The 21,404-nt window shown below is 47.4% G+C and overlaps 2 protein-coding genes across 2 annotated transcripts; one reads left to right on the forward strand and one right to left on the reverse strand.

Moving 5' to 3' along the window:
- Positions 1-1,144: 1,144 nt before the first annotated feature.
- HDHD5 (haloacid dehalogenase like hydrolase domain containing 5) lies at positions 1,145-20,997 on the reverse strand. The gene is made up of 8 exons (XM_072766367.1): positions 20,846-20,997; positions 12,508-12,711; positions 11,301-11,413; positions 9,929-10,022; positions 8,381-8,414; positions 6,565-6,739; positions 2,189-2,377; positions 1,145-2,008 (listed from the first exon to the last, which is right to left on the reverse strand). The coding sequence occupies exons 1-8, from the start codon at positions 20,969-20,971 to the stop codon at positions 1,675-1,677; spliced, it is 1,269 nt and encodes a 422-aa protein (XP_072622468.1). The 5' UTR covers positions 20,972-20,997; the 3' UTR covers positions 1,145-1,674.
- On the forward strand, positions 4,363-4,798 carry LOC112917431 (protein PET100 homolog, mitochondrial-like). Its single transcript, XM_025995499.2, has one exon. The coding sequence runs from the start codon at positions 4,391-4,393 to the stop codon at positions 4,616-4,618; it is 228 nt and encodes a 75-aa protein (XP_025851284.1). The 5' UTR covers positions 4,363-4,390; the 3' UTR covers positions 4,619-4,798.
- Positions 20,998-21,404: the final 407 nt, after the last annotated feature.

Consider the following 21,404-nt stretch of genomic DNA (forward strand, 5'->3'; position numbering starts at 1 on the left):
AGGGGTAAATGAGAGAACAGGATGTAGAGGCATCTGTGCTGCAGAAAGGAATGTGAGTTCTTCCTCTGGGTAAGACAACAAGTCACAGAAGAGTTTTGATCAGAGAAGTCAAACTTGGGATCTGGCTTCTGGGCCACTGAGCAGAGAGCCTCAGAGAGGGAGGAGGAGGTAAGACAGGGAGGTCCAGATTGGACAACAATGTAAGACAGAGAAGCCAGCTGCCTGGAGCAGGGAAACATTGAAGGCTGGAAAGTGCTCATGCTCTGTATATTCTGAAGGCAAAGCTGCAGGATATGCTGATGGACTGACTGGAGAAGATAAGGATGAGCCCAAGCCTTCAGCCTACTGTCTTCAGTGCTACTGTCTACTGTGGGGGGGTGGGGGGGGAGAGCTTCAGCGGGAGCCAGGCTGCTCAGGGGGTGCTAGCAGTAGGGTTGGGCTACATTTGGCTTTGGACACAGCCAAGCTGATACTTACGGAGTAAGCATAGCTCATCACTCCCTCCTTTGTGAAACATGTTCACTCAGTTTCCCAAACACCCACTCACAATTCCCCTCCTGTTTCAGTGGCCACTCCTTCCCAATCTCCTATGTTCTCTCCCTTCTAAATGACTACCAGGCATCCAAAGAGGTCAGGAAGGCAGTCAGATACCGTCGAGTAACAGTATTTTGAGAAGAGAGGATGGAGTCACCAGCTTGTGTCTCAGGCAAATGACTGCTAGAGTAACAGGAGGGCAAGGACCAGGGGATCTGGTAAACATGGGGTCATGGGCAACACAGATCACAGAAAAGTGTGACTAGACTGCCCCTAGAGGGAGGAAGAGAAGAAACATACTTTCCAGGATCACTAAAGGAAAAAAGCTTCTTTCAGAACAAACCATATACAAGATCCTTTCTTTTCCACATCAGAGTTGTCAAGTACATGCCAAAGTCTGGGCATAACTAATTCCTAGACAGACTCGGGCTTCGCAGGCCAGCGGTGGTTTGGTGGTGGAAAGGAGAGCCGAGGTAGGAAAGGAGTTATCAATCAGCACTTTATGGAGCAAAATGGCACCAATGTCTTTGCTTTGGGGTCACCCACATTGCTCACCCACTATCCAGCCCCCACAGGACATTTTAATACATTCCAGAAGCGCTTCACCATAGACAGCATAATGAATATTTATTATGATTATTTTAGTTTAAAAAATAAGCCTAAAAGTCTCTGGGCAATAAGCTAAAATACAGTAAAAAGCAGTATTTTAGTGTTAGTGACACACTGCTGGCATGCAGTGGTGCCTTCAGTGCAGGCCAGGCTCTGCAGAAATTTCCACGTTATTTCACACCACTTCCCCTTTTTTCAGAAGTCCCTGAAAGGAAAAAAGAAACTGAGGCACAGAGGTAAAGCAACTGGCCTGAGGTCAGACTGCCAGGAGAAGCAGACAGGAACAGGGCCAGAAAATCCTGGCTCTTCTACCCAAAACGTTACCTGGGTACAATTCTGGGGTGACTGCCCAGCAGGAGAAAAAGCCAGTGTCTTCTTCCAAGGCACCAGTAATATCCATTGTGGGGCCACAGAGTGTCACCCTGACCTGGCAACCCTGACCTGACACCCAGTGACCCAGGCCAGAAACTAGTCAACAGGACTCCCCTGGAGCTCATCCCGCCTGCCCCTGTCTCCGACGGACAGCCCCCACTACAAAGCCCAACCCTCCTTGTGGAAAACCAGCTGTATAGCCTCGTTCACATCATTCACGATGTGGGATGCTTCCATGAGCCCTGGACTGAAGCTGAAGTCCCGGTGGCCGTGGAACGGAGCCTCCTCTGCATCCTGAGCAGGCCTAGTGGCTTCTGGGCCCTTGGGACTGTACACACCAGTGCACACCAGGATAGAGGCACAGCTCTGGGTTGCTGAGGGCCGCGGCTTCCACAAGCCACCAGCCCCTCGCTCTTCAGCCCCATCACGCTTCACCATCTGCAGGTACTTGTGGAACAGGTTGGCACCGTAGACATCAGACATAGGGTTGTCGCTGGCAGAGACAGCCATACCAGAAAAAGAAAGAGAACAAGACCCAATTCAGTGTCACCAGGCAGAGAGAGCAAAGGATAGTTGTGAGGTTAGCATACATCCGATACAGGGGAACAGTGGATGAGGATGGAGGGAGGAAGGGCAGGGGAGTCCAAAAACGATGAGATGGAACAGCACTTACCCGATAGCATAGAGCTTCTGGATGGGGGCCACCCAGCCCCGCCTCTCTGCCTGCTGCCGGATGAGGTCCTCTGCATACTGATACGTGAGGACACTCGGTTTGCCCATCAGGCCCTCGTATCTCAGCTCTTTGCCTGTCACTTTTCGGTAAATGGTTTCCAGGCACAGCAGAAAGGTGCCATGGCCAAACCTGCCAGAGAAGAGAACTCAGCAGCTCAGGCCTCCCCTCCCCAGTTCCAAGCAGGACCCTATACACCAACCTTTCACTCCAGCACCCTTTATCTGGTGACAGATAATTATGTCTAGTAAGAATTACACTTGTTACCCTACTTTTAAGACCTCTTGTTATCTGCTAACACTTGTTGAGCACTATAGATAGCACATCACATTTAACTCTCAGAAGACAACCCCATGAGAGTCGTCATCATTCTCATTTACAAGTGAGCAAACTGAGGCATACAGACATTATGTAACTTGCCAAAGGTGGTAGAGCTAGGATCACAACCCAGGTGGTCAGACTCCACAAACCTAAGTTTAAATTCCACTTTATTTTTTTTTTTTAATTTTTATTTATTTATGATAGTCACAGAGAGAGAGAGAGAGGCAGAGACACAGGCAGAGGGAGAAGCAGGCTCCATGCACGGGGAGCCTGATGTGGGATTCGATCCCGGGTCTCCAGGATCACACCCTAGGCCAAAGGCAAGCGCCAAACCACTGCGCCACCCAGGGATCCCTTAAATTCCACTTTAAATGTGTGGCAGACTATTGGCTGCCCTTCTCCCCTTCTTTCTCAGTGCCAGTTTTTAGCTCACCATATGGCAACCAGGTGTACAAACAAGTACTCCCTTCCACTGTAGCTAGGTGTGCAGCCTTGCCAGGCTAAACTTCTAGGACGTGTAAAATCAGGGAGCGAGTACTCTTTTCCATCCCCACCCTCCTCTCTGCTGCCTGGAATGTTGGTCTGGCAGCTGGAGCTCAGGCAGCCCTTTGGGACTATGCTGTGAAGGGCTAAGACTTGCACAGCAGCAAGACAGGAGGAGTCTGTGTCTCAGACAGGTGTGACATCCACAGAGCCCTGGACTGCCTACCCCATGCTTCTTTTACATGAAAAAGAAAGAAACTTCTACCTGTTTAAGACACTTTCCTTTTGAGTTTTCATCCCAGGCTGCTAAACCAAATCCTAATTGATACTGTCCAACACATTATGGTTACATTTCCGTATCACTTATTTATATAACAAATTCTATTTTCTTTTTTCTTTTTTTTTCTTTTTTTTAATTTTTTTTTTACAAATTCTATTTTCAATTCTTAAATGAGTGAATGAAAGTTAATCTCAAATCTGATTTATAAATTGAAATTTGTGCCTTGCTATTCCATTCCAGCCTACATAACCAAACTCCCACTTAGTGTCAGCACACCCTAACTCTGGGAAGAACAGTTCAGAAAAAATATCTGACCTCCAACTGCAGAAATGTACCTTTTTTTTTATTTTTAAGATTTGTATTTATTTATTCATGAGAGACACACACACACAGAGAGAGGCAGAGACACAGGCAAAGGGAGAAGCAGGCTCCCTGCAGGGAGCCCGACGTGGGACCTGATCCCGGTCTCCAGGATCATGCCCTCGGCTGAAGGCGGCTAAACCGCTGAGCCACCTGGACTGCCCAGAAATATACCCTTTAAAGTAACAAGAGAGCAAAAGAAACAGTCAACAAAACTAAAAGACAACCTACAGAATGGGAAAAGATATTTGCAAATGACCTATCAGGTAAAGAGCTAGTATCCAAGATCTATAAAGAACTTATTAAACTCAACAGCAAAGAAACAAACAATCCAATCATGAAATGGGCAGAAGACATGAACAGAAATCTCACAGAGGAAGACATAGACATGCCAACATGCACATGAGAAAATGCTCCGCATCACTCGCCATCAGGGAAATACAAATCAAAACCACAGTGAGATACCACCTCACACCAGTGAGAATGGGGAAAATTAACAAGGCAGGAAACCACAAATGTTGGAGAGGATGTGGAGAAAAGGGAACCCTCTTACACTGTTGGTGGGAATGTGAACTGGTGCAGCCACTCTGGAAAACTGTGTGGAGGTTCCTCAAAGAGTTCAAAATAGATCTGCCCTATGACCCAGCAATTGCACTGCTGGAAATTTACCCCAAAGATACAGATGCAGGAGGAGAAGCGAGATGGAGGTGAAGCTGGAGGTGTTTCGGATGACACACTACCTCACCTTCCCTGTCGCTATGTTCTGGATTGCCAATCAGGCCGAGTGGTTTGAGGACTATGTCATACAGCACAAGAGGGGGCTGTGGCCACCTGAGGAGGACCAACATCAGGAGCTAGAAGAATTCAAAGAGAGGATACGGAAGCAGCGGGAGGAGAAGATCCTTCACGCTGCCCAGCAGAGCTCCTGAGTCCTAGTCCCTTCACCCAGGAAATAACATACACACAGTCTCTTAAAAAAAAAAAAAAAGATACAGATGCAGTGAAATGGCAGGACACCTGCACCCCAATGTTTCTAGCAGCAATGTCCACAATAGCCAAACTGTGGAAGGAGCCTCAGTGTCCATCGAAAAATGAATGGATAGGGATCCCAGGGTGGCGCAGCGGTTTGGCGCCTGCCTTTGGCTCAGGGCGCGATCCTGGAGACCCGGGATTGAATCCCACGTCGGGCTCCCGGTGCATGGAGCCTGCTTCTCCCTCTGCCTGTGTCTCTGCCTCTCTCTCTCTCTGTGACTATCATTAAAAAAAAAAAAAAAAAAAAAAAAAGAAAAATGAATGGATAAAGAAGATGTGGTCTATATATACAATGGAATATTACTCAGCCATTAGAAACGACAAATACCCACCATTTGCTTCGACATGGATAGAACTGGAGGATATTATGCTGAGTGAAATGAGTCAATCGGAGAAGGACAAACATTATATGGTCTCATTCATTTGGGGAATATAAAAGATAGTGAAAGGGAATAAAGGGGAAAGGAGAAAAAATGAGTGGGAAATATTAGAAAGGGAGACAGAACACGAGAGACTCCTAACCCTGGGAAACGAACTAGGGGTGGTAGAAAGGGAGGTGGACGGGGGTTGGGTGACTGGGTGATGGGCACTGAGGTGGGCACTTGATGGGATGAGCACTGGGTGTTATTCTATATGTTGGCAAACTGAACACCAATAAAAAATAAATTTATAAATAATAATAATAATAATTATGGACTTAAAAAAATAAAGTAACAAGAGAACACCATAACACCATCTCTTTGGAGTTACTGAGTCATGTGACTTGAGGCAGCATTGGTCCTGCTGCCCTCTGTTGATGGATCATTCACACAGTCCACTGGGAATCAGTAGCAGGGAAAGAAAACTCTGGACTTTGGCCCCGCAGATAAGAGCAGCCAAACAGTACACAGCAGCCACAGCTGCCCTTCCAGCAAGGCCCTCGAGAGCTAGGAAAAGAGCTGCCTAGACTGTGCTTAAGGTCAGACACACAGAGGAGGTCTACACAGCTGAGCAGGGCATGGGGGCCTGTTCAATATCCATGTGCCTATGAGAAAGTCACTTACCCACTGGGTCTCAGTTCTCCAGCCCACATAACTGTCAGAACAATTACTGCTCCCCTACTCCTACATATTAAGGGCAGGAGGAGACAAAATGGGAAGGAACTAGTGCTACAAGGAGAAGGCAAAGAGGAGCAGCTGTACTGCTTGGCCTCAGAAGTCATCCATCATTTGGGTTCCACAGACAAAAAATATCATGTTCTGGCGTCACCCAGCAGGCTCAGCCAATGGAGCACGCAACACCTGATCTCAGGGCTCTGAGTTTGAGCCCCCAATGGGGGCAGAGATTACTTTAAAAAAATTAAACGTCTAAAAAAAAAAATGTTCCGTTAAGATTATGAAGGGCAGGGGCACCTGGGTGGCTCAGCTGGTTGAGTATCTGACTCTTGGTTTCAGCTCAGGTCATGATCTTGGGGTCATGGGATCAAGCCCCACATTGTACTCTGGGCTCAGCATGGAGTGTCTCTCTCCCTCTCCCTCCGCCCCTCCTGTTCATGCTATAAATAAGTAAAATTTAAAACAACAACAACAAAAGATTCTGGAGGGCAAAAGTCAGGTGTTAAAGATCATTTCGACATATCTTCAGTGATCAGTAAGCTACACTTTTCACTTACTAATTGGTTTGCAAAGTGACCCCTTGAAAATCCTCCCAAAGGCCAAGTCTCTGTGGCAAATACAAGGCCAACCCAGGCAGGGGTCTGATGGCCCAGAGTACCAGAATGATGGTAAGAAAGTGTCAGGAGGATTGACCAGGCAGCAGCTGACGGTGGCCACCATGGTCAAGACCAGAGACCCTGTGTCCTTACCTGGGCATCTTGGCTTCAGCCATCCAAAGGAGATCCATGTTGCTGGCCAGGACGGGGAGATGGGGATAGGGAGCCGTTGCCAGACCAGTCCCAGGGTTCCCATTGCTGAGAAGGACATCTATGATCAGCTGCAGGCTTGTCTCCCAGCGGACTGGCTCCCCAAGGAGGAGCACCCCTTTATAGAGCAAAAGCATGGAGGTGAGGGTTACAGGGCAGGCAGGAGAAAGGCCCTCACGAGGCAAGCTGGTGCCACCCAACCATAAGTTTGTCCCCCACAGAACACACCCATGCAAGGGTACAGTTCCCAGAACCAGCCTTCAAAGATCCACTCACTCATTCACTTGAGGTAAACAGAGCCCAGGACCTGGTAAGGCACTTCCTAAGGGATTCCACTTTTATTTATGCTTCACAGAAGAGGTTGAAACAAAGAAAACCAGCAGCCAAGTCACTGGCCTGCGTCCTCCTGCTGACTCATGTTCTCCTGACCATCTCACCCACAAATTCCTGGCAAAGGGCTCACCTTCCTCAGCTACTTCTCAGAGCACCAGGGGCCAGTGCACGTAACAGCTAGGAGAGGGGGATCTGGAATGACAAAGACCTGGATTCCAAACCTGTCCGTTTTCCTCTGTGACTGTGGGCAAGCTACTTACCTTCCCTAACCTCAGCTCAACTACATCATAAGGACACCTACGACTGTTCAGGGTAAAAATGAGATATAATACAGCACTCAACTCATGATGGACACATAACACTCAATACATGGTAGCTGCCAGCATCAGCTACAAGACCAGTGACTGAACCAAACCAGTGGTCTCAATGAGGGAACACTGCCCCCTAGGGAGGTGTTCTAGAAACTGGAGGATGTCATGATGACTGACAGTGGCAAGGATGGTAGGAGGGGACCAGGAATGCTAGATGCTCAGGATGGTCTGGAACAATCAGAAACTGACCCCTCTATTAACATCTGACTGCCCCATCTGACATTCATATGGCTCAATAACCTGTTTATAATTATTTGAGCCTAAACTCTAATTTCATTCTACATGTAAACACAAAGTAGAGTTTTAATAAATACAAATTTTTCTAAAAATGCAACTATCATGTACGTAAGTCAAGAGAAGACTGCACTTTATCTTTTCAAGATTTTACCAATGTTACCTATTTTGGAAAATCACTTCACCAATGACAATGCAGCCCCTAATTTCTGAGTCACCAATAAAACACACCTATAAACATACTTACATCAGTCTGCATTTGTAGCTGTAACATGGTGATTCCATGTTTGGTATAACCATTTTACTACATTATGTTTTCCTGAATAATCGTTTACATATTGAAATACACATTACCTTACTAAAAAGTTTTCCTTTTATTTCTCCTATTACAATTAGGGCTTTACATTGAACTAGTTAATTTTTAATATATGTATACACAAAAGTTGTATTATCTGTGAATTTCATTGAAGGGCAGTTAAGGGGACATTACAATAGTTTTGTTACAAAAGGGGGAACTGGGTTGAATGGAGCTGAGAAATACTGGTCTATGTTACCTCTGGGAGCCTTTCCATGCTACAGTTTTCTACACTTACAATTTTCCTGGAATAATAAGGCAAGTGATATGGGGGGAAGGAAAAATTAAAAACAATTATCTTAGAGGTACTGAGTGGTAGATCTGAGACTAGAACCCCGGTGACCTGATATCCAACACCCACAGCCACCCTGCCAGTTTACAGGCAAACAGCTGCACAAGAACAACCTGGAAGGCTGAAAGAAGGACCGCCCAGAGCCACATCTGCACCAGCAGAGGCCCTCATTACCTTCAATGGCAGGGAAGTCATTCCTTGGAAGGGGCTGCCAAGAAACAAAGAAAAGGCCCATCAATGCCACGGTCATTGTCCACTACCAGACAACCACATAGCCAGTTTCTTTTTTTTTTTTTTTTTGTTTATGATAGGCAGAGAGAGAGAGAGAGAGAGGCAGAGACACAGGCAGAGGGAGAAGCAGGCTCCATGCACCGGGAGCCCGACGTGGGATTCGATCCCGGGTCTCCAGGATCGCGCCCTGGGCCAAAGGCAGGCGCGAAACCGCTGCGCCACCCAGGGATCCCCACATAGCCAGTTTCAAGGGGTAGCAGGAAAAAAGACATACTAGAAAGATCAAAGACCACCCCCCATGGTCTAGCCCAAGCCAAAGAGAAGCCAGATAGGACTGAGGAAGAAAATTCACAAACAAAAGTGAAGAGAGAATAAGCAGGGCTTTCATGGAACACACTGAGGGAACCCACATATGGAGGTCAGCCAAGAGGAAGGGCTGGTCAGTAGCCCCTCTCCAGAGGGGACAGGAGGTGAGATATAGGCCAAGCAAGAGTCTAGAGTCAGGCGGCTAAGAGGAAGGAGAGCCTATGGAGACAGGGGAGGCCATCAGGGCATGATGGACCATTTCTCTTAATATGAGATGAAGAGGCAAGAGCCTTTACCACTCTCCCAGAGTCCATTCCTTCCCTAAACTATTAATCTTGGCTCTACCACTAACAAGCTGTGTGATCTGGGGTAGATCACTTCCCCTGTGTGAGGCTCAGTCTCTGAGATACTCTAAGATCTGTTCCAAGTCTGACATTCTGGTTCCCCACATGATTTGCATGGTCCTAGGAAGAAGCTTTGAAAGGAGATGAAGTGCTCCATTCAATCCAAAAGCTCTAGAGGAAGGAGGACTAAGGCTACATAAACAAATAAAAGCTTGTCTGTTTATAACTGCATTTCCCCACATCCTGATAGTGACCTGATTTAAACTGCAGGCCATGTGACAGAGAGTTCACACGAGGAAGGGCGGCCAAGAGCCATCAAGAGCCAAGCAGTCATACTCTAAAGGATCAATCAGAGGCCCATGACTAAGAAATTCAACCAGTGGTTCAATTATGAGCCAAACCTAAAAAGGAACATGGGCATACTCAGAATTGCCAGTTACTTTTACAAATAAGCTATTTCTCATAAGGACAGCTCTCCATAGCAAGCTTCAGAATAAAGGAGCAACAATGACTAATTCCACAAAGGTTAATGATTCTCCCAAGCAACAGTCAGAAATCCAGCTGGTAAAATAGAAAACTCCTCATTGGAGATGCCAGGGCTTTGAAAAGGATTCTCAGCTAATTACAAACAATGCAGAAAGGAAAGCCCTTAGGAGTTTGTTGCTCTCCTGGGCCATCCTTGTATATCTGGGGAACAAAATCCTTGGTCAGATGTGCCTCTCTATGGTGAACAAGATGTAGTTCTCAGTGGGAGAGGTTGCGAGGTTGGTAAGAGGAACCCATGTGGAGAACAAGAGGACAAAACTAAACGTGAGACACCCAGGAGCACATTCCTTATTACCGTGGACTTCGGCCGCCGCTGGAGATCAACCATGTCAAGCACAGGAAAGGCCATCCGCAGCTCATCCACAGTAACCACATTCTCGAAGCCCAATCTACAGCTAGGTAAGGGAAGCAAAGCTGGACAGTTCTGAGGCAAGATGCCTTTAAGGGGAGGAGAACCAACACAGTCCCAACCAAACTAGTGCACCCCCTGCCTAAGTAAACTCACTGGCCCCTCGCCTCTACTTCTGAGGCTCCCCTTCTGAGGCACCGCTCCTCCTATTCTCTTATTCCCCACCCTATCCCAATCCAGTCTCCTGCCTCAGGGATCCTACCCTTTCCTTCTCTCTCCAGCCTCCTTAGCTCCTTCCCTGCACAGAAAACCTAAGTATCTCCTGTGGCAGAGCCACACCCCTTCACAAAGCCACCATGATAGCCGCTCCCCGGGTGGTCCCTTCCCAACACCTGGGACTCTCCTCAGACTGTGCTCTCAAGCTTTCAATCACATGGCATCCTTTTTTTTTTTTTTTTTTAATGCAAATCACTGCTGGGTCAAGGCTTGGGAATCTTTTCTTTTTCTTAGAGAGGGAGTAGAGGCGGGGCGTAGAGGGACAGGGAGAAAGAATCTTAAACAGATTCTGTATCCAGTATGGAGCCTGACTCAAGGCCTCAATCTCACAACTCTGAGATCCCAACCTGAGCTGAAATCAAGACTTGGGACACTCAACCAACTGTGCCACTCAGACACTCCAATCATATGCCATTTTAAATACTCCTTTAACCTTTGTGGGTATGTTATTCCTGCCTCCTCCAATATAAACCCTTTGATGAAGACAGAGTCCCATGGGCTGTTCTCAGTCCCTCTTGTCCTTGAAGAGCATGAAGCATGGGGCTGGTATACAAGAAGTGCTCAACACAGGTCTGCCAAATGAGCAAATGAAAAAGCTGCTTGAGAACAGGGACCAACTCTTCTTGCCTCTTGAGTGTGCACATACCCAAAAGGTTCACTGTAAATAATTAACATTAGCTGATAAGTTGACTGAGCACCCTGAGGAACAGTGCTAGAGTAGTGGTTCTCAAACCTAATCAGAGAATCACCTACTTTTCTCCTTTAACATACAGACTGCTGATTTTTATCTCAACCTAGTGAACTAAGAATCTGTATTTTAAGCTCCCCAGTAGGTTATGTGGGGTGGCTTTTTGCAAACTGTGGCACCAGGGCCCACCACACCTGGGAGCCATCCTCCCTCTCCAAAGAGCCCACTACGTATCCTTTGAGCCCCCATACTATGCAGCCAGAAACACCCCACTCTGGTTCCCCCCTCAGCCATGGGAGGAGAACTCCAGTCCTGCGCCCTCCTCACCAGTCAGAACAAGCACCAAAAGGATACACTCGGGCATTCTCCACCACAGGCCCCTGCCCAGACACCAGCATTCGCTTGCTGTGATACTGCGAGAAGAGCTTCATGGGGCTGTGAGAGAGAATGACTTGGTCCGGCTCCACCTGTGGGGACAGCCAAAACACAGAGGAGAGCAGAGGACAGAGTAGTTAAAGGAAAGTAATGGGGACATGATGGCTTCTTTCACCTAGGAAGGGAAAAAACTGCCCAGAAAAAAGGGGCGGAGCCCTTTTTGACACCCAGCACTTCTAGACACTACCCAAACAGGTATAAGAAGCTAATTTGGCTCTTGCCACAAAAACCAAAGCAGGAAATGCTGTTGGTGGTGGGATCTGACCACTTGCCAATCCAGTCCTGCTTGGTTCCTCCATCTGGAGACCTCAAGGTTTACATTCATGTTCTTTGTCAGTCACAGAACTCGGTCTCTGACTTTCTGGTTTCTTTTTTTTTTTTCTTTTTTTCTTTTTTTTTCTGGTTTCAATTCTACTCAAACACTTAGCTTTTATAACATTTATAGTACTAACTCCAACGATGCAGCCAATACTCAAAATGTTTTCGGAACTCTCTCCGGGAAACCACAGAAGGGAGCCAGTGGTACTCCTTTGTTCTGCATTCACCCCCAGGCAGTGTTACCCAGTCAATCAGCCACTTTACTCTCTTGGTTCTGAAGGACTCTTGAAGAACTCAACCCACTCTGAACAAAGGATGTGTCAACGTGGATATGCCACGTGGAACTGCATGTGGATGAAGAGGGACTGCTTCCGGGGGACAATGCTCGCTCAGATATGTACCTACCTCTTCATTATGAGAAACAAAGGCTATTACCTCAGAGTCCCACCTGGCATATAGAGATTTAGAAAAATGTGACCCTCGCTTTCCAATGGCTGATAATCCAAGAGACAACACTGATGCCCAGAAAGAAATGGATACAAAGACAGCAGACTGAAACTGCCAAATCCACGGGCAGAATTTTTGTGCTCAATGTGAATTAATATATAAAAAATGCCCTTGCTGTAAGGCTCTACCCATGAGGCTAGGGTTGAACGTCAAGTTATCTTCTAATACTGACCCATCTGGCAATGCCCTAGAGCTTATTGACACTGTACCCCAGCCCAGGAAAGGCAGCTTAATCAGAGTTGGAATGGGGGTTCCACTGGCAACCAGGTCCTTGGGCTTCCATGTCTCCAGTGCCTCTTACCTCAAATCCCAGCAGAGCTGACAGCTCCTGGGCTTTGCTGTGTTGTAAGATGTTCCCAGCATTTGTGACAAAGACCACGGGCACCCGCAGCTGCCCACGAGAATTCACCAGCCTGCGGAAGGCTTCCAGAGCAGCGGGAATCACTCTGTGACCCCGCACCAGCACTCCATCGATGTCCAACAGGAATCCGAAAGTGGGTGGGCTCTGCACAGAAGGAAGAGAATCACTACAGCCTGAGTCCAGAGGCAAAAGGGAAGAAGGAAAAGACCCTCCATGAGGACATGCAATTTCTGATAGGGCAAATCCATCTATAATAATTAGTCCCTCTTCATGATTTTTAAGCATATAACTATTTGGTTGAAACTATTTTCACATTGGGTGCCTGGGTGGCTCAGTCAGTTAAGCATCTGCCTTCAAATCAGGTCATGATCCTAAGCTCACTCTCTCTGCCTCTCCCCTCTGCTCATGCTCTGACTCTCCCTCTAAGTAAATAAATAAAATCTTAAAAAAAAAAAAAAAAATCTTCACATAATATAAAAGAACTTCTAACTGGAAAATAGAGAAATTCAAAAACATCCTAGGACTTTAACATTACTGATCTTATCTCTTCTTTTTCTATTCTTTTGTCACATAGACAACTACATGTCCAATTTTGCAGCTTGTTGTTTGACATTCAAATATTTTTATCTTTACAACAGCCTTCATAATCATCTTTTACAATTTTGTTTTTACTATAACAACATACGGAGTTTTAAAAAAAACCTCAACTGCTACAGATGATATAAAAAAAATTTTAAATGTCTTGCCTCCTTCTACCCAGTGCTGTTTCCTCTTATATATCTCCAGCTGTATAGTCATAATTTCTTATATTAACTAATACAAATGGCATTATACTGTACTTTCTTTTCCATCTGACCTTTTTTAAGATGGTATCTCTTAGTTATCTTTCCATATCAATATACATAGCTCTATCTTCTTTTTTTTTTTAAGCTTTTATTTATTTATGAGGGACACAGAGAGAGAGGCAGAGACACGGGCAGAGGGAGAAGCAGGCTCCATGCAGGGAGCCCGACAGGGGACTTGATCCCAGGTGTCCAGGATCAGGCCCTGGGCTGAAAGCGCTAAACCGCTGAGCCACCCAGGCGGCCCATACAGCTCTACCTTCTAAACATCATTTCTAACTACATAATTCTGAGTGAATATTCCACTGATATTATATTTCCCCTCCTTTGGACACTTATGTTGCCCTACATTTTTGTTACTACAAATAATGCTATAAGGAACTTCTTCATGCTTACTGCTTTTTCCCTTAAGCTAGTCTTAAAATCAGGAGTAACAAGACAAGAGAGTGTAAACATTTTAATAATATAACACCTATTGACAATTGTTCTCCAAAAACATGTATCAACTTACATGGCCACTGGTAACTCACTTTATCCTTGCCTATGTTGATTTTCACTTGCATGGAAGAGTTTAATTAGCAAACATCTTTTAATGTAAAGATTTAAATTCAAAAAAAATGGTATCTCCTCTCAATCTGCATTTCTTAGGACTTCTAAAGTTGACCATTGTCTTTTGTTTTTTTAAGTTTTATTATTTTTTTTTAGTACTCTCTCCCCCCAACATGGGGCTAAAGCTTACAACCTTGAGATCAAGAGTTGCGTGCTCCACTAAGACAGCCAGGTGCTCTCTAAACATTGTTCTTTAAAAAAAAAAAAAAAAAAAAAAAAGGCCGTATTTATTTATTTACTTACTTACTTAAGAGCATGCACACTAGCCAGAGGGGGAGAGGGGTGGTTGAGAGAAGTGGACTCTCTACTGATGAGTGTGGAGCTCAACTCGGGGCTCTATCCCGGGACTCTGAGACCATAACCTGAACTGAAGGCAGATGCTTAACTGACCAGGCACCCCTTTAACACCATCCTTTTTATTTTTTATTTTTTTAAGATTTATTTATTTAATCATGAGACACACAGAGAGAGAGAGGCAAAGGCACAGGCAGAGGGAGAGGGAGAAGCAGGCTCCATGCAGGGAGCCCAATGTGGGACTCGATCCCAGGTCTCCAGGATCACACCCTGGGCTGAAGGCGGTGCTAAACCCCTGAGCCACCAGGGCTGCCCCAACACCATCCTTTTTATAAAAAAAAAAAAAAAAAAAAAATTAATCCCAGGGGCACCTGGCTAGCTTGGTCAATAGAGCAAGTAACTCTTGATCTTAAGGTAGTGAGTTCAAGCCCCAAGTTGGGGGAAGAGATTAATCAATAAAAATTAGGAAAAAATTTTAGAGGCACCTCGGTGGCTCAACCAGATAAGCGTCTGGCTTTCAGTTTCTGTGTGGGTCTTACCTCAGGGTCCTGGGATCAGCCCCACAATGGGCTCCACACTCTGCAGAGTCTACTGGAGATTCTCTCTGCTCTCCCCTTCCTCTCCCCCAATCCCTCCTCCCACTTCCTCCATCCTTCCTCAAATAAATGAATAAATCTTTTAGGAAAAAAAGTTTAAAAAATAAATACAAATAAAAATTCATTCCATTTATTATTAACATATAAGGTGTTTTTCAAATGTCAAAAAAAATCCAACTGAATCTGTTTGCCATTTTCCTGTTGTTGGTGCCTACCAAACCATTGCTATTGCACACACCTACTCTACAAATAGGGCTCTGTCTGTGAGGAACAAGTGCTCCAGGCTCTGCATTTTTCAGCTAGGGTCAAAGAAAAAGCAACCAGTCCAGGAAACACTTAAACCCATGAAAACTGCAGCATTTTCACAAGTGCAAACCAATTCTGAGTCCTTAAGCTCTGAGTAAATAACCAGAATTAAACAAAGGTAGTTTCTTAGAAGAGAATTTTGAGCGAGGCAAAAGAGTTAAATACATGCTTTATTTAATAAATATCTATTTAGACATTTAGCACCAGACTAGACAAGCAGGCAGACTGCCTACACGGTTCAATAGGGAAGACAACTCAACCAGCAGTCACAGCAGTCTGCACTGAGCGCTACATCAGGACATGAGGGAAAGTAAGGCACCTGAGAGCCTGCATGAGGGGTACCTAAACCCATAGCAGTGGCGAAGACTAGCCAGACTAGGTCTCGTAGGCCAATTTAAGGAGTCCAAAACAAGTGGCACCAGCACCGCAAGAAAATCTTGGCTGCAAAGTGAAGACTGAGTGAACCGAAGAAAGTCAAGTTGAAAGAGACAGCTGGGACTGGCTACAATCTAAGACAGAGATGATGGTGGCTTTAATGAGGTAGTGGCAACAAGAACTGTAGGAAGGGAGCGAACAGGTTAAACTCGGAAGCAGGGCAGCCTGGGTGGCTCAGCGGTTTAGTGCCGCCTTCAGCCCAGCTCGTGATCCTGGAGACCCGGGATTGAGTCCCACTTCGGGCTCCATGCATGGAGCCTGCTTCTCCCTCTGCCTATGTCTCTGCCTCTCTCTCTCTCTCTCTCTCTCTCTTTCTCTGTGTGTGTGTGTGTGTGTCTCATACATGAATAAATAAAATTAAAAAAACAAAAAAACAAGGGCAGCCCTGGTGGCGCAGAGGTTTAGCGCCACCTGCAGCCCAGGATGTGATCGTGGAGACCCGGGATGGAGTCCCACGTCCGGCTCCCTGAATGGAGCCTGCTTCTCCCTCTGCCTGTGTCTCTGCCTCTCTCTCTCTCTGTGTCTCTCATGAATAAATAAATACAATTTAAAAAAATAAAAAAAGAACTCAGAAGCAGAACAGCCAGGACCTGGTAGCAATAGGATGCAGAGCTGAGGGAGAGAGAGGCCACAGGGACTCCCATACTTTTGAGATACTTTTGAGACCCTGGGAGAGTGGATGCTGGTATTACTCACTGGCCCAAGACAGTCTGGAGGGGCAGCTGGGAGGTCGGGGACAGCAGAAGATACATCCCACTTTGGAACTGTCACAAACGCAAGTGAAGATATTGGCACTGAACAGAAGGAGGTCCTGGAAAGGAAAATCCAGAAACTCTCTGCTTAGAAAACAGCTGAAACTTGGGAAGGGAGAGAAGAGCCTGAGAAGCACAAGCAGAGTGAGAGCTGAAGCAAGACTTGCAGAGAACCAGGAAGAATGTTGCCATTTAAGGAAGGGCCACCTAAGAGTCACCAGCAAAAGAGTGAGGAGCAACAGTGTGAGGAGGAAAATCCAAAGGGTGTGGGATCAAGGAAGCTGAGGTGTAAGTTTCCGAGGGATAAGTTTCCAGAACAAGAAAACTAGGAAATGAAGTGCCTATCAAGTAATAACCCCCATCTCCCCTCCCCTGAGCAGGGAAGACCACCCAAGGAGGCTGTGTTTCAGCTCCTTCATGCTGGCCTATGCACCAGACTTTCCAGCCTTCAACAAAGGCAGCTTCAGTGCCAAGTCAGAGATGAAAAGGGACCCTGGAAAACTAGAAGGGCAAGCAACTCAAATAAGCAGGAAAGAAATTCTGACCTCCAGCAGACACTTGTCAAATCTCACATGCCACGAGGGAAATACCTAAACTCCTGGCTCCAAAGACTGTTGCTGGTCGTACTCCAGAGGCGTAGCCATACGGAGCTCTGAGCTGGACAAATCACAAAAGTATGCTAACTTAATCCTTGTACCAATCCTCTGGAGGTGGGTGTCATTATCTCCAATTGACAATACCTAGCAAAGGGGGCCTGGTTTGTACATAATGCTCAATATGGATTCACTGGGCAATGTGACTGGATGAATAAGAAACCAAACTCAAAGGTGACCAAGTTCACAAGCGCTTCACCCAGAGTCAGCCTTTTTTTTTTCTTTTTTTTTTTCAGAGTCGGCCTTAAACTCAGCTTGTGACAAAGTCGGAGCTCACTCCATGACCCCCACGGCAGCACCCGAGAGTAAGGAAGGGACACAAGAAGTACTGAGGTGTCTGTGTTGGAGCACACTGTTCCACCTCCCACCAGTCCCCAGCCATGTGAGATTGCGTTTCTGTATTATATTCGGTGTGCTCATGTACCAGATGGCCCACAAGGATCCCTGGAGGACCCCCCTCTTCCTCAACAAAGCCTGCTAGAATGGGAGTCCTAACCGGGGGCCCATGGATAGGTATCAGAGTGGCCAAAAAAACCCTGAAAACTCAATTTCCATTTTTCCTGGGGAAAGAATCTATGGCTCTTTTCCGATGTCATCATTTTATTCTTCTCAACGAGAATCACTGCCCAGGACCAGAGGGAGGAGGGGTGTGATCTTCCCTTAAACTCCCACCCCTAGTGCAGCCCTTATGGTCTCACAGGTACTTAACAAAGGTTGACTTAATATTTGAAGGACTCAAAGGATGAATGAAGGGTTCAGCCAACATAAGAGAACTTTCCCCTGCGGCATTACCTGGCCATTACCTGACCACCAAATCCGTTCCCAAGGGCAAACAGTCACTCTTAGAAGACAGGTCCCTGGAGGTAAGAACTATGTTGTTCTAGAGCACGACCTAACTTTTTTCTTGTAGTGTACGGACTTGCTACTGAAAGCTTACATGTGGGATCCCTAGGTGGCGCAGCAGTTTAGCACCTGCCTTTGGCCCGGGGCATATTCCTGGAGTCCCAGGATTGAATCCCACGTCGGGCTCCCGGTTCTCCCCCTGCCTATGTCTCTGCCCCTCTCTCTCTCTCTCTCTCTATCATAAATAAATAAAAATTTAAAAAAAAAATGAAAGCTTACATGTAAAATTTATCTGCCCATAAGTTTGAGACAATCAGGGAGATTTTAAGGACAGGATTTTGGGATGGCTGGGTGGTTCAGCGGTTGGGCATCTGCCTTAGGATTAGGGCGTGATCCTAGGATCCGGGATCAGGTCCTGCATTGGGCTCCCTGCAAGGATCCTGCTTCTCCCTCTGCCTGTGTGTCTCTGCCTCTCTCTGTCTCTCTCAGAATAAATAAATCTTTAAAAAAATTTTAAAAATGACAGGATTTTAAGTTATATTCAGAAATTACTAATATTGTTAGGTATGATAACAGCATTTAGTTATGTTTAAAATGTCATTTTCTTAGAGGTACCCACAGAAGAATTTAGGGGTTAAGTGACAAGAAATCTGCCATTCATTTTAAAATCTTATAGCTGGGAATAAAAGGGAGGGGAAGAAGACAAGCAAAGCAAATGTGGCAAAATGTCAACAACTACTGAAATTGGGTTCATATATTATTCTGTTTTTTGATTTTTGAAAACTTATATAGTTTTTTTTTTTACTTATACAGTTTTAAAAAATAAAATATCTCGGGATGCCTGGGTGGTCCAGCGATTTGGTGCCTGCCTTCAGCCCAGAACATGATCCTGGAGTCCCGAGATCAAGTCCCACATCAGGCTCCCTGCGTGGAGCGTGCTTTTCCCTCTGCCTGTATCTCTGCCTCTCTCTCTCTCTCTCTTTCTCATGAATAAAATCTTAAAAATAAAGTTAGTACTCCAAAATGTTGTGCTATGCTACATCCCTTTCTTCCCTTTTTTCCTACTCTATCAGAAAGTCACTTGGAAAAAAAACAAACAAACAAACAAAAAGAAGGAAGCCACTTGGAAATATCTCAGGACCTTGCAAAGATGATGCAATCAATACAATAGTTATAAATGACAGCAAAAGTCCTTCTAACAACATATTCTCATTCTATGCTTCCAGTGTGGTCACTTTTAGCTCTGCAACACTGGTCAAGTCACCTAACTTCTTTGAATCCTAGCTGTTCTATATGCAAAATAATAACAGTGAGAGCCAGCACTCTAGCTAGCTCCAGAGAGCTCTGGATTCCAGATTCTACCTCTGACCAGCTCTATGCCCATGGGCAAGGTGCTTAACCTCTCCTTGCTTCAGTTCCTTCTACTGTAAAAATGGAATAACAGTACTTATCTCACAGAGTTGTTATGAAAATTGTACAAAATAATAATTGTGAAGTGTCTGGCACAAAGTAAGTACTATGTGTTTTTAGAAATAAGTAGTTATTTAAAATTATCGAGGGGTCACTGTGAAAGCACTATAAAAATTACCATCTGCCTTCAGCTCAGCGTGTGATCCCAGGATCCTGGATGGAGTCCCACATCCGGCTCCCTGCGAGAAGCCTGCTTCTCCCTCTGCCTGTGTCTCTGCCTCTCTGTGGGTCTCTCATGAATAAATAAATCTTTTTCGAAAATGTACAATATTATCATTATTGGGATGCCTGGGTGGCTCGGTGGTTGACCATCTGCCTTCAGCTCAGGTCATGATCCCAGAGTCCCGGAAGGAGTTCCGCATCAGGTTCCCTTCAGGGATCCTATTTCTCTCTCTGCCTGTGTCTCTGCTTCTGTCTCTCTCATGAATAAATAAAATCTTCTTTTTAAAAATTATCATTACAGGGCAGCCCTGGTGGCTCAGCGGTATAGTGTCTGCCTTCAGCCCAGGGCATGGTCCTGGAGACCCAGGATCGAGTCCCACGTCGGGCTCCCTGCATGGAGCCTGCTTCTCCCTCTGCCTGTGTCTCTGCCTCTCTCTCTCTCTGTGTGTGTGTGTGTCTGTCACGAATAAATAAATAAAATCTTTAAAAAAAATTATCATTACATACAGAAATTGTGGTTTTAGAAAAGGAAGTCATCCTTTAAAAAAAAAAAAAAAGCCAATGGCCCAGGGGCAAGTGAGGGTGACAGATGTGCCCACTGGCTTTTTTTTTTTTTTTTTTTTTTTTGGGGGGGGTGCCCACTGGCTTAGAGTCCCCGCACAGTCATCCGCCAGCCGTTTGGCCTTACTCAGAAAAGTACTTAAAAACCTGGCTCCAAGCCTCAGCTTCCTTACTGCAGGGTTACATTTACGTCCAAAGCTGTCGAGAGAATTATCATCACTGAGGCACCTGCACAAATCAGGGACCCCCCACAGTTCTGTTCCTCGCCCTCGGATCTTCCAGGCAGCGGGTGCTCGGCACGGGCTGGCCCACGAGCAAACGGGGCCAGAGTGAAGAGCCCGCACGAAACCCACATTCACCTCCGGGCTCCCGGAGGGGAGTCCATCGCCACTTCCCAAATTTCTTTCAAATGCAGCTGGAAGCGGAAACCGTGAGGCTCTCACCCGGAGAGCCGCAAAGCGGTGCGGGGCTCACAACCCGAGCGGGAAATGGGCACGAAACGCCGAGCACCCTGCGGACCGCCGGCGGCCCGGCGCGTGGTGCCCGCGGCCCGGCTGCGGTAACGCCACCGCCTCCCCCGGGCGCACGGCCCACGGCCCGCCCCCGACCGCGGGGGGCAGGGACGCGCGGGGCAGGGACCCCGGGCACCGAGGTCAGCGGCCTCGTCCAGCAGCGCAGGCCCGCGGCCCCTCCCTGCCCCGGCCGGGCCCACCCGCGGCCCGAGGGCTGGCCCGGCCGGGCTTGGCCGTCCTCACCTGTGCGGCGTCCACCGCGTGGCCTCTCCCGGGGCGGCGGCCCCCCAGCCCCGCCGCCGCCCGCGCCGCCCGCCGCCACAGCCCCGGCGCCGCGCGCACCGCCCCGAGGCCGCCGAGCACAGCCATCCAGCCGCCCGCCGCGCGCACGTGCAGACCGCGCCGGCCGCCCGCGGCCCCGCCCCGAGCGCAGCCAATCAGCGGCCGGAGGGCGCTCGGGCCGGGCGGCGCCCGAGGCGTCTGGGAGTTGTAGTCCCACGTCCGTGACCCGGAGTGCGCCGGGCGCGGGGCGCCGCCGGTGAGGCTGCGTCTGGCCGGAACCTCAGGGGAGCAGGGCGTGGGGCAGACGGGGGCGGCGGCCTGGGGCCGGGACCCAGCGGGGTGCCGGAGGTTCGTGCCCCGCGGGCCGAGGGTGGCTTCCTGCTGGAGGGAAGAGCTGCGGGCAAGGCCCCACGGTCCCTCGTCGCAGTACGCGGAGGCGTGAGGCGCGTGGGGCCGTGCGCACGGCCTGGGCCCCTGCGGACGTGCCGGACCGTGCGTTTCCGACCGGTCTCCGCTCCCT

This window comes from Vulpes vulpes, chromosome 8 (assembly GCF_048418805.1).
Source record: "Vulpes vulpes isolate BD-2025 chromosome 8, VulVul3, whole genome shotgun sequence".
In the NCBI taxonomy this organism is placed as follows: Eukaryota; Metazoa; Chordata; class Mammalia; order Carnivora; family Canidae; genus Vulpes; species Vulpes vulpes.